The 15992-nt window shown below is 41.0% G+C and overlaps 1 protein-coding gene across 2 annotated transcripts in view; it reads right to left on the reverse strand.

Moving 5' to 3' along the window:
• sema4f (sema domain, immunoglobulin domain (Ig), transmembrane domain (TM) and short cytoplasmic domain, (semaphorin) 4F) overlaps positions 1 to 15992 on the reverse strand; it is a 52263-nt gene that overhangs the window by 1572 nt on the left and 34699 nt on the right. For both annotated transcript variants that reach the window (XM_044020182.1, XM_044020181.1), the window contains exons 2-14: positions 5548 to 5693; positions 4861 to 4920; positions 4451 to 4549; positions 3268 to 3379; positions 3043 to 3162; positions 2790 to 2944; positions 2527 to 2708; positions 2273 to 2414; positions 1967 to 2165; positions 1177 to 1286; positions 918 to 1069; positions 302 to 357; positions 29 to 219 (exon numbers count right to left, since the gene is read on the reverse strand). In XM_044020182.1, the coding sequence (XP_043876117.1) occupies positions 29 to 219; positions 302 to 357; positions 918 to 1069; positions 1177 to 1286; positions 1967 to 2165; positions 2273 to 2414; positions 2527 to 2708; positions 2790 to 2944; positions 3043 to 3162; positions 3268 to 3379; positions 4451 to 4549; positions 4861 to 4920; positions 5548 to 5619 (1650 nt within the window). In that variant the 5' untranslated portion in view covers positions 5620 to 5693. The remainder of the gene's footprint in view (positions 1 to 28; positions 220 to 301; positions 358 to 917; positions 1070 to 1176; positions 1287 to 1966; positions 2166 to 2272; positions 2415 to 2526; positions 2709 to 2789; positions 2945 to 3042; positions 3163 to 3267; positions 3380 to 4450; positions 4550 to 4860; positions 4921 to 5547; positions 5694 to 15992) is intronic.

Below are 15992 nucleotides of genomic sequence, written 5' to 3' on the forward strand. Positions count from 1 at the left end.
GGCAAGAGCAGTAGTTTTGCCTGTTTACCTGACATGTGCACACATATTTTCCTAGGTTTTCCTTTGTGACAGTAACTTCCAGGTCTGAGTGATGTTGTTTGGTGTGCCTGTGAGGAGGATGTTCCCACCTACAGGACCTGGGAGACAGTTGAACACATGGCAACAACAGGCGCAGACCAATGGAAACTTGCAGCTCCCTGGTGGAAGGGGAGCAACGCCCTGGAGGGAAGAGCAAACAGTGACTAACACCAGTGAAAACATAATACGACAACATGAGAACAGAATTATAGTGTGAACTTACCCTCCTTTATATCACATTGCTTTAAAGCTTCCTCTACTGTATCATCTGGACCAGGCCTGGAAACACACAAAAATCATGTCATATTTTTGTGTTTTGGTTAAAACTAAGATCTTTTCTTGGTGCTTTCTTCTCCACATATTGTATCTATCAGTGTTGAAAAATTTAAAAAAACTTGACCATGGCTCTGCTAACTTATTTATTTATGTTTACTGTATGTGGTGAATTTCTTTACTCAAAAGGGCTTTTTTCCCCCCTTTAATATTTACTATTTACTACTACTCTTCTACATTTTTACTCTAACGTGTCAACTACAACACTTTTAAAGGTTAGAAATAAAATGATTAACATGGGCCACAGTTGGTGAAGTGGTAGTGGAGTTTATGTTATTTGTGATGGACTGGCAACCTGTCCAGGGTATACCCTGCCTTTTGCCCTATGTCAGCTGGGATTGGCACCAGCGCCCCCCGCGACCCTCATGTGGAGGATAAAGCAGTAGAAGGTGAGTGAGTGAGTGAGCTATTAGCACACTGTTAACAAAATAATCAAAATTCTGTCTGATTCTGATTCCCATATCTAGATGTCTTCCAGTTCATGGAGCTATTTCTGTTGTGCTCACTTTGTTGCTGTCTCTCTGCAGGCTTCATCCTCCCTGCTCCACTCACAGCCCAGTCCTCTGGCTCTGGCACATAACTCACAGTTGAGATACAGAGCACAGCCTTCAGCCTGCACACGAGCCAGAGACAGAGGGCTGCCTACCAGTGCCTGGCCCTGGAAACACAAGGAACCATAACAGAGGTACTGATGTTAGACGTTTTCTGGTGAATACATGCATGGCTGTGTGTGTTTTACGTATTACATAGACACCTGTCCTCTACCTTGTGCAGTAATATGTTGTTCACAGGCTCGTGCAAGGTGAACAGAGGAATCTCTCTCAGTACAGTGGCATTCTGGCCCACTACCTCCACCTGGTGGAGCTCCCCATGGCCTGCAACACACACAAACTGGTAGTAAAACTTACACCTCACCTTTTATTCTTTTTGCTTTTATTTCGTTTCACATTCATCTCAACATTTATACAAATAAGTTCAGTTCATAATAATTAAAATATTAAATATGCAGTACTGTGGCACCACCAGCTTTGTTGTTTCTATGTCTGTCAAATGTCAGAGATCATTGGCATTTGCGTCTGATGTTTGATGTGACAGGAAGTTGGTCTTTTATATTAGTTAGGTGTCATTGAGTTTAACTCATACAACATCTATGTGTAATACTCAAGCACATCTTGAATAAACCTGCTGACATGACATATTACCAATAACAAGAGCAAGGGTCATGTAAGTGTAATGGTAGGCCACACTTAACACTTTAATGTACAAAGGCTGTGTTTTCTTCTTTTTTTTCCAGAAACTTGTTATTTCAAAATTGCATGCACATTTCCAATATTTTCTGCATGTCTTCCAATACAGTGATTGAAAAATAATCATACTTTTTGGTCATTATTGCATTGCTAAGACAACAAATTTAACAGTGGCCTCAGACATTTGCCCAGTACTGTATCTAGCTACGCAGTCACTGTCAGAGAATTCAGTATTGATTTAACATTCATCTAAATTCAGTTTTAACTCTCTTTCCATTTTCTTCCAGTCTCTCCTTTTATCTCTTCACCTGTTCCAAGGTGTAGCACTGCTCCACTGCCTGTTTGGGTTACAGCCAGCTTGGTGTATCTTATCCCCTTGCGCACCAGCAGGGGTGCTGCAGTCACGCTGTTTTCCATCAAAGGGTGGTCTCTCACGAATGTCAACACCTTGTCTGGGAGCTTCAGGGACGACTCAAATCCTTCATCCTTTAATGCATGGGTCAAACACTAAACAAATGTTTGGGGATGAAACAACAATTTGTGTATGAGGCTTTTTATAGCAACGTGGTAGAATGTAAGAGAAGGCGTTGTAATGTAGTTGTACAGTTTATTACCTGGCCCGGCCTTGGTGTGGGGACAGGTTCAAGGTTAATCCAGTTGTCACAGGTCTTCTTCAGCTCTTTAAAGGGACCATCCATCACTTTGCTGATGTCAGACAAACTGAAAACACATACTGCAGAGAGCTCCTCATGTTCCCTAAGAAATAAAACGTGAGTCTTAGCAACTCCTTAAAGGGCTTTATGTAGCAGAAGACGCATAAACAACATATTAGGTGTGCAATATTTGGTTTGCTTCTTCCTCAGCTTACCACTGGGAGGTGAAGAGTCCATAGAAGTGTGTGCTGCTGGGATCGCCTTGTGGCTGTTGTATTGTGAAAACATCAGTAAGGATGTTGTAGCGCTGACCACTGGGCTTGTCTTCGCATACCAGCTGGGCCTTTAGGAAAGTGGTCCAACGTCGCTGCAGAGTCTTCATCCCTCCCACGTCGGACTGAGCAGATAGGGCAAGAGAATACATTCAAATAACCACAGCAAATAATGTATACACTATTACACAAAGCAGTGGGTTTACCTTGCAGACTCGCGCCACCCTGGGAACCTTCACTTTTGTGTAGAGGTCGTACTCTTTGGCTACCTCAGTGAAGAAGAAGTAGATTTTGTCGTCATCCCCTGTGGGGTTGCTCTCTGCAGACTGCTCTATGTAGGCTGAGCTCACAAACTCTGGATCTAAAAATGTAAGAAAAGGTATGATAAAGTGTGTTTGTGTCAGAGTGTCAGCATGTGTGGGTAAAACGTGTGTTTGAAAATGAGCATGCAAGTCTCACCACTGAGCCAGTTGATAGATCGTTCAGTGCGGATGCGCTCCTGCTCAGGGCCTGTTGCCCTGGAGATGTCGAACAGCGTTCCCAGAAAGTTACTGGTGGCTGCTGTATATAATGTACCACCTACACACACACACACACATACACAAATAGTTCAAAAGGTGAGACTCTTTAAGTTAGGCTCACAATTGATCAAACAGGAAACAAACAACAAGTCATATTACATGCCTGCCATAACAGCTGTGTAGTGCTGACTGGGCTCAAAGGGACACTTGCCCTTCCCAGTCTCCATCTTCACTCCTCCATCCTCGTTTTTCTCCAGGGTGAAGGTGGAGAGCTCCTTCATGATTATGGGGAAAAGGATGGAGAATTAAGAAGGCAACAGTAGTGTCAAATAAATCATCATGATGACTGCTGTACAGTAGTTTCTTCATTTAAGAGAAAATTAATTAAAATGTATTTGCATTTTGTTTGCAGTGCTGCTTGTGAAAACTATTGTCTATTGTTATGCTCAACTGTACCACCTTAGACTAGAGCTAAATGCTGACAAAACCAAGATGATGCTGTTTTCTGGTAAATAAGAAGGTGCCAGCAATTCTTGCTTCCTTTACATCTGCTCAGAATACCCCTATGGAGCTTGTGGCCTCTTATAAATACCTTGGCATCACAAATGATGAAAGCCTTTCTTTAAACCCCACGTTGAATATCTTTTAAAGAAATTGAAATTGGGTTTCTTCTTCAGAAACAAATCCTTCCTTTCTCTTTTAATGCTAGGAAGCGGCTTGTTGCTGCCACCTTCTTGCCCCTTCTTGATCATGGAGATATCATTTATTTGAATGCCTCTGTTCAGTAGACACGGCCCTTCACTGTCCACTTTTAAAACGCATCTTAAAACCCATTTTTACTCTTTGGCTTTTGACCCAGTATGAGACATTGGTTTCATCTTTTTTATAGTTTCATTGTATGACGTCTTTATTTGTGTTGTTTTTATACTTTCTATACTATTTTATTGTTTTATTGTATGTTTTATTGTTCATTCTTAGGTCTATTAGATCACACATTTTTATATTCTATTTGTTTTATTTATCTCTGATGTACAGCACTTGTTTCCGCTGCTGTTGTTTTTAAAGTGCGTAATAAATAAAGTTGGATTGGCGTTTTCTTACTTTGCCCCCTCAACCTGGAACCTGGAAGCTTCAGCTGAGTCTGTCTAGCTTGATTCCCTTAGCAGATTGTAAAATTCTTTTACAGTCACTGGAGAGGGCATCTTTGAGAACTTGCTTCCTGCTCCTAGTATTTTAATCTGTTTATTCACTTGACATTTTGCACATTTCTCTTAAAAATGAGACCCTGTGTCACATCCAGATAACCTGTATGAATAAAAAAGAAATAATAAAAAATACACACTAACCAAGAAGGTACACTGAGGGTCAAAGGCATAGGTTCCGCACACATATATGCGTCCCTCCTCCAGAAACTCCAGCAGACGGATGTAGTTATGGCAGTCAACCTGCAGGGGGACACAAACACCCATAAATGAGCATGTTACAGTTCAACTTCAAAAATATGAATGAAAACTATAGTTTATTAATGGTCTTAATTAGAAGGACATTAAACATAATTCAACAACAATATATGATCACAGTACAAATCACAGTACAAATACTGTAAAGCTATACTCTCCATGCACAGACATGAATTGGTGTCGGCTGCACATTTCTCACAGCTTTATGAACAAATATACAGTAGTATATACAAGTTTGGATCAATTACATCCAATTAAACAGTGACAAAAACAATTCATGATTATGCAGCTCTTACCTCTGTCTTTCCCTTTGCCACACAGGATTTTCTCTTCTCCTCTGACACATCCCAAGTTATCTGGATCAAAATAAAAGAGAGAATTGGATATGTTGTAGTCTCTTGCCCGTCAGCTGATAACACAGTTGACAGGTTAAAGATAGTCTTAAAGAGTCCAGAGTCTTAAAAGTAGAATGTTAAAAAGTGTAATTTGGAGAAGTAAGTGACAGAAATAAAAGATTCAGCAAAAACAATGCAAAATAAAAATGTTCAGGTGCAAAAAATGGAGCAAAACCAATTTTTAGGAAGTGATGACTGAAATCATGACAAAGACAGCACAGTTAAAAAGAATAAAATACTTGAATACACTTGGAATAATTATATCAATAACAAATATTGTGCAGTACTACTTGTTCAATTGTGGCTGTTGAACAAAGCAATTCTTTTTATTTCACTTTCTATCACTTTTATATGCCAGGACTGTCAACCTCTGTCCAGAGGGAAGACGCTCAAATTCAAATGACAATCCGTTTCTGCTCTTCTAAGAAACCTAAGTTGTTTCTAAACCATGACTCCAGACAAAAGCAAACAAGGACGAAGCCATGACAGGTTGACATTGAGCAAGTTAAATTAAAGATTTAATTTTTACATGCTTACACACACACACACACGCACGCACGCACACAGAGGGAAACATAGTCCTCCTACATAGCGTGGTGGTCTGTCCAGTTGATTGGTGTCCACAGACAGTATGGCGTCCCGGGCCCCCAGGAACAGCATGCCTGACGAACGGTCCAGTAGAAAGGTGCTGAAGTTGGTCACGCCTCCAAACTTGTTTGGATCCAGGATGATGTCTGTCAAAGTGAGAGAGAGAAAGAAATGATCAGAATGGTAAACAGAATAGGACAAATCAAACACAAGGTTTAATAAATGAAGTGGTGAGAGGCAAGAAGAGTGTACAGAAAGATCAGTAACCCTTGTTTCACCCTGCTCTCATACACAGTGAGAGCTGCACAGATGAACTGCTTCAAGTCAACCTCTTTATCATTCCTTCTCTATTCACTCTTTTTGGTGTTAATGTTTCTGCTAAGGTATATTAAGGTGTATGTCTATGAATAAACTCAACTACTACTTCAGATAAATACTGAAACCTTGTTTCCATCAAGCAGTAGAGTGCACTTCAGCAAATATATTATATTATATATTAAATATACAATATATACAAATATTTTTAGAAAATATTGCACAGTGCAAGTGCATCACTGATTTTTGAGATAAGTAACCTCCACCTTGGCAGCTAAAAGATTCAAACCAAAACAATCCCAGCACTGCCACAGTGCGGACATGGTTCTCCACTTGGAGCCTGTACATGCTCTTCTGTGAAACTTAAGGGAGGAAAAAAAACAACTGCCCATCACAATGACAGTTTCTCCCCCCACATCCACCCAGACTCCCCTCATCTGTGTGTCTGTTTTCATTTCACATGAATGTCATTTCTCATTGACATCTGCTGCTAAAAGCCTCCGGGCAGTCAGAGAGCAAAGGAGCTCCGATTTGCTTCCCCTTCTTGAAAGTCAACATGTGTGAGAAGAGCGATAGCACACACACACACACACAAACACACACACACACACACACACACACACACACACACACACACACACACACACACACACACACACACACACACAGACACACACACAAAAGGTGTTGTTGCCATGTGTGAAATTTGTGGGGCCCTTGATAAATGTATCTGTATCCGTCCTTCACAATTTCCTCTTAAGTTTCTCAATCTAAGGTGAAGGTGAAGTGGAGATGAGAAGGAAGTCAATAAAAACAATAGAGACCAACAATAGAGAATTTTACCTGCGACTGGGCTGACACACGCACAAACACACACACACACACACACACTAATACAGAGAGCGAGAAAGGCAGACGTTAGTGTTAGTGACACAGACCAAGGGCAAGGTCTGGAAAAATGTCCTTATAAACTAGACTTCACCGGCTGTGTCGGATGTGACAAATACACACACACACACGCACACCACCTGTCACGCACACTAACATAGGGAGATGAGTCCTAGAGCTACACCATCTGCCCTCCTCTCTCTCTCTCTCTCTCTCTCACACACACACACATTTTGCACAGCATTTAAACACTCATAGACATAACACACCCTAACTTTAACCATCACAACCATGGACTAACCGTAACCCTTACCCTAACCTAAACCCAATTCTAACCCTGAAACCAGGCCCTGACCCTAGATAGACAGACAGACAGACAGACAGACAGACAGACAGACAGATAGACAGATAGATAGATAGATGGATATCTATCAATTATATATATTTGATCAATTATTAATATGAATATATTGATTAGAGCCGAGTTAGTGTGTGAACTGATTGTACTTAATTCCATTGTAATTCCATGCAGCAGCGATAACGTTACATGGATTTAAATGGAACAATGAAGAATGTGCAGGAGTTGTGCAGGAAATGTAAGGACTTCACATTTCAAATGTCTCATGTAATGTGTCTGAAGAACCTGGTGACCTTCCACATGTTGAAATATAAATCACAAATCAGGTATAATTTTGAAAACATGACGAGAGAGAGAGAGAGTATAAATGAATAAGTAGTACTAAGATGCAAAATCCTGCCCCCTACCATGAATCATTCATTCATTATACATTAAACATCAGTGAGAGGTGGCCACGGATAGAGACCAACATAGGCTCAGTGTGTGTGTGTGTGTATGTGTGTGTGTGTGTGTGTGTGTGTGTGTGTGTCATGTCCATTAAGGGTTTAATAAACTGGCTTTTGCTCTGGGGGACCAACCCTCGTCTCTGGCTGCAGGGCATTGTGGGTTTGGACCAACCAGGAAGTGATAAATTATACACCTTCCTCCTTCTTCTGTCAATCAAAACTGACAGGATGAGGAGAAAAAGATGCTCCTGCCCCCACAGTCTACACACACACACACACACAGAGCCCCTACAGTGAGACAGGACACAGCTGCGAGATATGCACACTTTGCAAAAAAACACACATTTACAGCTGTATCATCCACTCACTGCCATTTTCCAGCTGCAGTTTCCTCTCAATTGTTCTGCAGCAGTCGGGGGCAAATGTATTCCACAGGTTAAAGGAATAAATGCTTTTTGCAAATGATTCCCATTAGACAACGTAGCCATTAGCAGGCTCCTGTGCTCGATGCTAATGCTTCCGCTTGCTTCATAATGAGCCACAGCAGACCTCTAACAAAAGGGAGAAAGTCTTCTCATCATTTATACAAAATTGTAGTCTAATGTGGTTATTAAATATGAAAAACTGACAGTAGCAGTATTTAAATCAAAGCTGATTGACAAGAATGTTTCAGTGTGCACATATTAATCAACTGTGCTGAATTTGAAGTGGTAAACAATTTCTGTTTTAAAGCAGCAATGTGTAACTTGCGGTCAAACACTGCTATACTGAGAAATTCAGCCTCAAAATTCATGATTTGACTGGTGCCATGTGGAGGTTTTGCACAGATTTACAGTCACCTGCAACCAGGCACCAAGAAGTCAATCACAGTGGTGTCCACTCATATGTGCTGTGCTTTATGGTCTCTTTTCCTAAATGGGAACATAAGTCACACATTTGACATCATGTGCGATTAATAAGATCTGAAAATGGCGATTCAGACCATTAACTCCGCAGGAAATTATTGCTGTTAGGATTCAACTGAGAGGAAACATCTTTTTGCCTATAGGTGTCTATTCAAATGGAGTTCTTTATTGCACCTGATGGCTTTTTTTAGCCATTTCTCTGGAGTGTGAGACCTCAGTTTGGTTCATTTACATCCTTAGAGACATAGAGGAGAAAGATCTCAGTTAGACTGCAAATAGAAGAACATGGCACGTTCAGCTTGTCCTCTAATATGAAATATTTTACTGAACATTAAGTATGTCTGGATGTGAGGCAAACACACCATAAAGAACAACAAGGTTAATCTTGGGTTGAACCAGTGACCTTCTAACTCTGAGGCAACAATACTAGACATTGCACCACCCAGTCAAATATAAATAGAAGGAACAATTATTTAAAAACTCCCTTCTGAGAGACTTCAAGCATAACTAAAGCATTATCTTCAACTGGTTCAAGGAACCATGTAGCATCTCATCAGAGAGTAATAAATACTCTGTAGTGCATATCAGCCTGTCCTCCTCTCCACCAACAACACAAAATGACCCTGTTACTCCTTTGAGATTCTGCTTCACTGGGGGCATCAACACATGAACATGCACAATTTAAATCCTGAGGGATTATCAGGTATCAACAACAACGGTTGATAGCGGAGAGGAGAGAAAGACAGAAGGAGATTCAGAAGGAAGGAGAATTGAAATGAAATGAAGGTGGATAAAGGAAGAAGGTGAGAAGGGTTGTAGGGAGGAGGAGGAGGAGGTCCAGTGGATGGACTGCCATCTTTCTCACTTCTGTTCTATTTCTTTGTTTTTTTTTGTCTAACACAGTTTTCTTGTCAAGTGTGTGACTGTGTGCAGTTGCATCATCTGTGCGTATTTTAGGATGAATTTCACTAAAGAATGAGACTGAAAAATAACTTCCTTTATGTGAATCCCACGTAGAAATTCTCTTCTTTCACTTTTCCCAGTTTTCATTCTCCCACCACCTCTTTTCTCTCACCCCCACTCTCCCTCTCTGGCTCTGGTTGATAAGCAGTACCACTACTAATCAGGTTTGCCCTAAATTCACCCATGCCCTGCAGGATTATCTTGTGCATGAGTGACTGTGCATATATATATATGTGTGTGTGTGTGTGTGTGCGAGCGTGTATACATACTTGTATTTGGACCTTTTCTGGCATAAACATTGACCTCGTCACTGCTCCTAATGACGTAGAACCTTATTTCCAAGGAACTAGTCTAGGGCTATTTAAATTGTGGTTAGGTTAAGGGTTAGGATTAGACATTAATAATGCTTTGTTTAGGTTGCCCAAATGAATGCAGTGACTATGTGTGTGTCTACAGTGAGACTGTATCACTAAATATAATTAATTCTGTTGCATAATACCCTATATAATCATGAATCTATTTATATAAGTCTTCTTTGGATATTGGGAAGATACAGTACATAAAGGTCATCCAGAGGCCAGAAAAAAGTGGAATAAGTTAATATGTTATTTTTAAAAAAAAAACTTAAATCTTGATATTTTTCCTTATATTAATGATTTTCTTATTTTGTTCTTGTTTTTTTTTATTACCTCATAGTGTACATACTCCGTATACGTGTTGATTAATGTGCAAGTCCTAACTAAATAAATGAATCGATAAACAAGAATCCTATTCAAGTATGATGGGGGAAAAATGTTTTAACTCTAACTAAACTACCAGTAAATCTGTCTGGAAACCAACATGACGTGCATGAACATGTACAGCGTAGTCACATCTTCCTCACAAAGACGCACAATCACACATTCTCTGTCACCTGCCTCACTGTTTAGGTTCTGGTTGGTAGTTTGAGACTAAACACAGGGAATCTGTGCCTCTGAAGCCAAATGGAACAGGAACATCGACAACATCTGTCAAACTTGAGCAGCTGTTCTCTCTCTCTTTCTTGTTATCGCAACAATTGAGACAAAATAAAACAGGCAATGGACATGAATAAGCTGCAATTAAACCAGAGTGTATGTTTTCCTTCTCGCAGTCTATCTTTCTGTCTGTCTATTTACACATGCCTATTCCCCCGACTGCTGTATCACTTTATGCACTACTTTTCCAGTGCAACAAAATGCAGAAACGGAGGAAGGTTTCACTCATTCTACCCACTGTACTTCCATTTCCAACTCCCTCGAGCATCAAAACTGATATATCAATACCTTCTGTGCTTCCATTTCAGTGTTTTTATGCACTAATCAAAATACATATAAAAGCAGGCTGATGGAAATACACCTAGACATGGATCCGAAATGCTTTTTACCTGATGTGTTTTATAGGTGGCTTCTTTGGGCAAATACACACACCACACGTGTGTGAATGCACATACCACCATGCAGTTCTGTGAACCGGATGCTGCGGTGTTTCCCCCCGAGCAAGTGGAAAAAGAAAAGCCACACTTTTCTCATAAAACTTACACAAACCACAAAGCTGAAGCGAACACACTCACTTGAACATGCAAATGCTGAAGCAACAACTGGTCACTGTCGCATGTGCGTCAACTAGCAGCTTGTCCATTAGGGGACCAGACAGTAACAGAGGCTAACAGTGGAGGGAGACTGAGCAAATCAACAATGATCGATCAATCAATCAATCAATCAATCAATCAATCAATCAATCAATCAATAAGCTGCCTGCTGGTGTAGATGGCAGAGAGGAGATGAGAAGACAACACTGCAACAATTTTAGGGCTGCAACAATGAATTGCTTCATCGATTATTAATCAATAACTAAATCAAACGCTGACTCTTTAGACTCTTTATCAGTTCTCCAGATTGAGTGTTTTGTTTTTTTTTAATAATTAAAACATGTTTTCTGATTTTCCAGCTCCTTAAATTTGATTATTTGCTGGTCTCTTTGCTCCAAACAACAAAGATATCTGTAAACTGAATAATAAAGGTTTGTGTATAAAACACTACATACTGGATGAGAGGTTTGATTAGCACCAATCAACAATTCTGAAACCTGAGAAGTTAGACATTGAGACTAAGACTCAAACAAGTGTTATTTGAAATATGTTTTATACTGTTCAAATTTCGGGCCACATGGCAGTGTAGTGGTTAGCACTTTCGCTTTGCAGCGAGAAGACCCGGGTTCGAGCCCCGGTTGGAACAAGGGCCTTTCTGCATGGAGTTTGCATGTTCTCCCCGTGTGTGCGTGGGTTCTCTCCGGGTACTCCGGCTTCCTCCCACAGTCCAAAAACATGCAATGTGGGGAATAGGTAAATTGGACACTCTAAATTGACCGTGAGAGTGAATGGTTGTTTGTCTCTATCTGTGTGTGTGTGGCCCTGCGATGGACTGGCGAACTGTTCAGGGTGTGCCCCGCCTATCGCCCGATGTAGCTGAGATTGGCACAGCACCCCCCGCGACCCTCTGGTGGAGGATAAAGCGGTTAGATGATGACTGACTGTTCGAATTTCAAATTCTGGTGTTCGTGTACAACCATACAGTGTTTTGTTTTTTTAAAATATAAACAAATATAAAATATGCAACAACAAAAAAAAGTCCAGATGAACATGTTGAGGTTTAGGTGTTAAACGGTGAAAGCCCTAAACTAGTGGTTCTCAAACTTTTCATACCAAGTACAACCTGGGAATATATTGAGCTCCTGAATTAACACCATTATCACCAACGTTAAAATACAGTGGTGGAAAAAGGTTGAGCAATGTCAGCTACAGACCTTTCACCAGAGACAGATTTATTCTCAATAAGATCATTTGCTCTCTCATCTTCCTCCTCTTCCTCACATACTATATATTTCTGTGCTATTTTATTTTTATTTGTTTCATTTTCTACGTGCTCAAACTTCCTCATATACAGTAGAATAGCATTTCTGATTTTCCTCCCAGTACCACCAGAGGAAGCTCACGTACCACTGGTGGTACATGTACCACACTTTGAGAACCATGGCCCTAAACAATTTATCATCATCTTCCCTTTTCCTTTTCTGTTCCACAATCGACTGCGTACCTCATCCACACTCACACTCCCTCTCAATTTCTGTCCTTTTCTTAATGTCATCAGTTGGGCCTTGGGCCAAGAGGGCGAGGTCAAAGGTCATATCATTAACAGTAATTTAATTGTGTCTCAGACAGAGGCAAAGAGGAGGAGACAAGTATCAAGAGCAAGTGGAAATCCTTTTCAACATCAGCACACATGACTAATGGCAAAAAACACACATCAAACATAATTCAATTAAATGAAAACAGGGGAGCACATTAATCCTGGTCAATAAACATTTTTTCCACACACAGAAATGCCAGGTGACTGCACGTCCTAGACACCACAACCTTATCCTGTAATCACACAAATGCATAACCAAATCCTTTCATAAACATCTGTTTCCACATTTGTTTCCTTCCACCACATGACATCTTAGAAACTCAGCACTTTTACCACACAAACATGAGTGTCAATAAACCCCGGGTCAAGGTCACAGTAACACTATTAAGACCACATCAGGGTGAACATTATAGTGCACTATAGGTGCCATCATAATGCATTATAGATGTGGTCTTCATAAAAAGTGTTGACAAGTTCACTGACAAACCAAATTGAATCCTGAGGTCCATCCATCCATCCATCTTCTACCGCTTTATCCTCCACACCGTTTGCTAGTCCATCACAGGGCCACATAGAGAGACAAACAACCATTGACTCTCACACTCATGGTCAATTGAGAGTGTCTAATTGACCTAAACCCTGTATTGCATGTTTTTGGACTGCAGCCCGGAGAAAACCCACAAACACACACAGAGAGAACATGCAAACTCCATGCAGAAAGGCCCTTGTTCTAACCGGGCCTCAAAGGCAAAAGTGCTAACCACTACGTAGCCTAAAATGACATGCTTAACACTTGTGTGTATGTGATAACATGCAGAATCGTTCAATATGGACGTATTCCAAAAAAAGATCCAAATATTACCAGGCTACAAAAATCACAACAACCTGTTGATAACATGTGCTGTGTTCATGAAGTCTGGGTCTGAGTCGGTTCTCCACAAATGCACAAAGTAGCCAGTGTGCTGAATCGAGTTTGGCCACTGACATGAGACCTCAGATCAAAGCACCCAACGTTTAACCACTGGCAACTGACTGAGCGAGAGAGGATGTGTGTTTGTGAGAAGATCTGTGTATAACAAAACAAGCTTGTGTCTTAGTCTGAACAACCCTCAAAATTCTATTAACACACATATATATTGCTCTCTATCCTGCAGAGAGTGCAACTCTTTCATTTCCGCTCTCCGTGCCGCCTGGCTGTGCTCCAGGTACAGCAGTTCATGCTCCTCGTCGGTCCACAAGCCTCTACTGGCACTTTGTGTCCAGGGGAAAGCTCACCCAGAGTGGGTACAGAGGCTCTTAGCGCCTCCTTCCTTACTCTGGTTCTCTGCTCCTGTCCTTGCAGTTTAGTTTGCTGTACAGAACAATGACAGCATTGTCAGTGAGACACAAGCGACTCTCACATTACCAACATTTCTGCACTATGGAGTCCAAGCTGCATCCTCACTACTGCCTGTCACAGCCAAATTCATATAAGCACACACCTCACTGTGTATTTATACTAGAGGCTCCACTCCACTAGTTCTCACCAGACTCTGACACAAACATGTCACCTTCTTTGACCTGTGACCATTCTCTCCATGCACTCTGAGCCTTTCACACACTTCAAGCACCACAGCGACTGATAACACTTTGAAAGCAGCACCATTGTGTGTGTGTGTGTGTGTGTGTGTGTGTGTGTGCTAGTGGTGAGGGTAGAGGGTGAACGATGCTCTTGCAGCTGCAGAAAACAGTCTCACCTAACAGCATGATGAAAACATGGAGAGATTCCAAAACACAAGACAAGCTTCAGCTTCAGCACAGCCTCCTCTCTTTTCCCCCTGCCCTCCTGCTTTCCCACCATATTTGCGTATGTGTAAGCTTTTTGAAAACCAATTAAGACTTCATCTTCGACTGTATTGCTTTGATTACAGTCCCCCCTCTTTCTCACTGTATGGCACAATAACATACACTCAGTGACCAGAGGGAGACGAAAAGTGCAAGGTGGGCAGATACAGCAACCACAACCATTTTCTGAGCTTCATCTTGTAGTGCTATGGCTGCAGTAGCTCAGTGCATGTGTGTCTGTGTGTGAATAAGGTGATATATGGCAGTGAAGGTCGACAGGTTAAGTGCTCTGCTCATGTGAAATGGGTGCCAAGGGCCTCTGTATGTCAGCAGAGCTGATAGCTTTATCTGTCCTGCAGACAACGCTCAGCATCAAGAGCCCAAACTGAAAGAGCAGATGGGGCTTTGCACACAGCACATGACTGTTCTCACCTTCCAAAGACTTTACACAGGGGGTCATACAAGAAATTAGTGATCAATTATCAATAACTGCCACCTAGAAGGATGCCAACACACTAATACGCAGCAGTTCATTTGTGTTGTAGCCTGGATCAAAAATGTCAGCTTTTCAGGAAATGAATGAAACCCAGCCTTCTAATCATCTGAATATCTGGCACGCACTGTGTTTGATATTCATGAACCCAAATGTTAGAAATTGGTGATCTAGGGGGAAAATGCTTATATTAAAAAAAAAACCTGAATGAGCCTGGAGACATTTTTCAGATTTTAGTTCAGTTAGGAGAGAGAAGAAAAGATATCGTGGGGAAAGTTCAAACCTTAAACCGGTTTGACATGTCACACTGTGTGAAGTAACTACTGCATCCTCCAGCAGGGGGCACTGATCTAAATATGTGTTTCACATAATATTGAGGTTTGATTAGCTTGTGTAAGTTAAAGGTTCAGTGTGTAAAGGAGAAGTTGCATGTTGCAGCTGAATATCCCTCATCTCACCTTTTCTCTGCAAAAGGGGAAACTAATGTAGCCTTCAGTCTGCATCAAAGCTCAAAAGATGTTTAGTGTGTCCATTTATGGGCTTTTGTAAAAATAAGGTGATACAAAATGGAGTGATGGGATAATTTACATGATCAGGTAATTGTACTGTAATTAAAATGACATACAACTATTTTATGTTCAATTTCAGATAAATAAAAATAATTTCACCTGCATTTTTCACACTGGACTTTTAAGTTATGAATCTCTGACCCCTTATCTCTGTCTGCCCTGAGATTTTGTCCTTGCGTTGCATGACTTATGAGCCACACCTGTAACGCACACACACACAGTCACGCATGCATGAACAGAACATTTCTTAAAAGACATGAGGGTGTGTGTGTGTGTGTACACTATGTGTCACGAACAATAGATCACCACAATGTCACATGGGATGTTCACCCTCAAATGTGTCTACATCACATTCAATAGGCTTTATTTATCCATTGTCTGCCATGATCAAAGTCACTGCAACACAAGTGCATCAGACAAAGTGTTTGCTGAGTTGAGATGTGAACCCAGATCAAGTCAGACACAAAACCAAGTGATT

Source organism: Solea senegalensis, linkage group LG3 (assembly GCF_019176455.1).
Source record: "Solea senegalensis isolate Sse05_10M linkage group LG3, IFAPA_SoseM_1, whole genome shotgun sequence".
Taxonomy (NCBI): domain Eukaryota; kingdom Metazoa; phylum Chordata; class Actinopteri; order Pleuronectiformes; family Soleidae; genus Solea; species Solea senegalensis.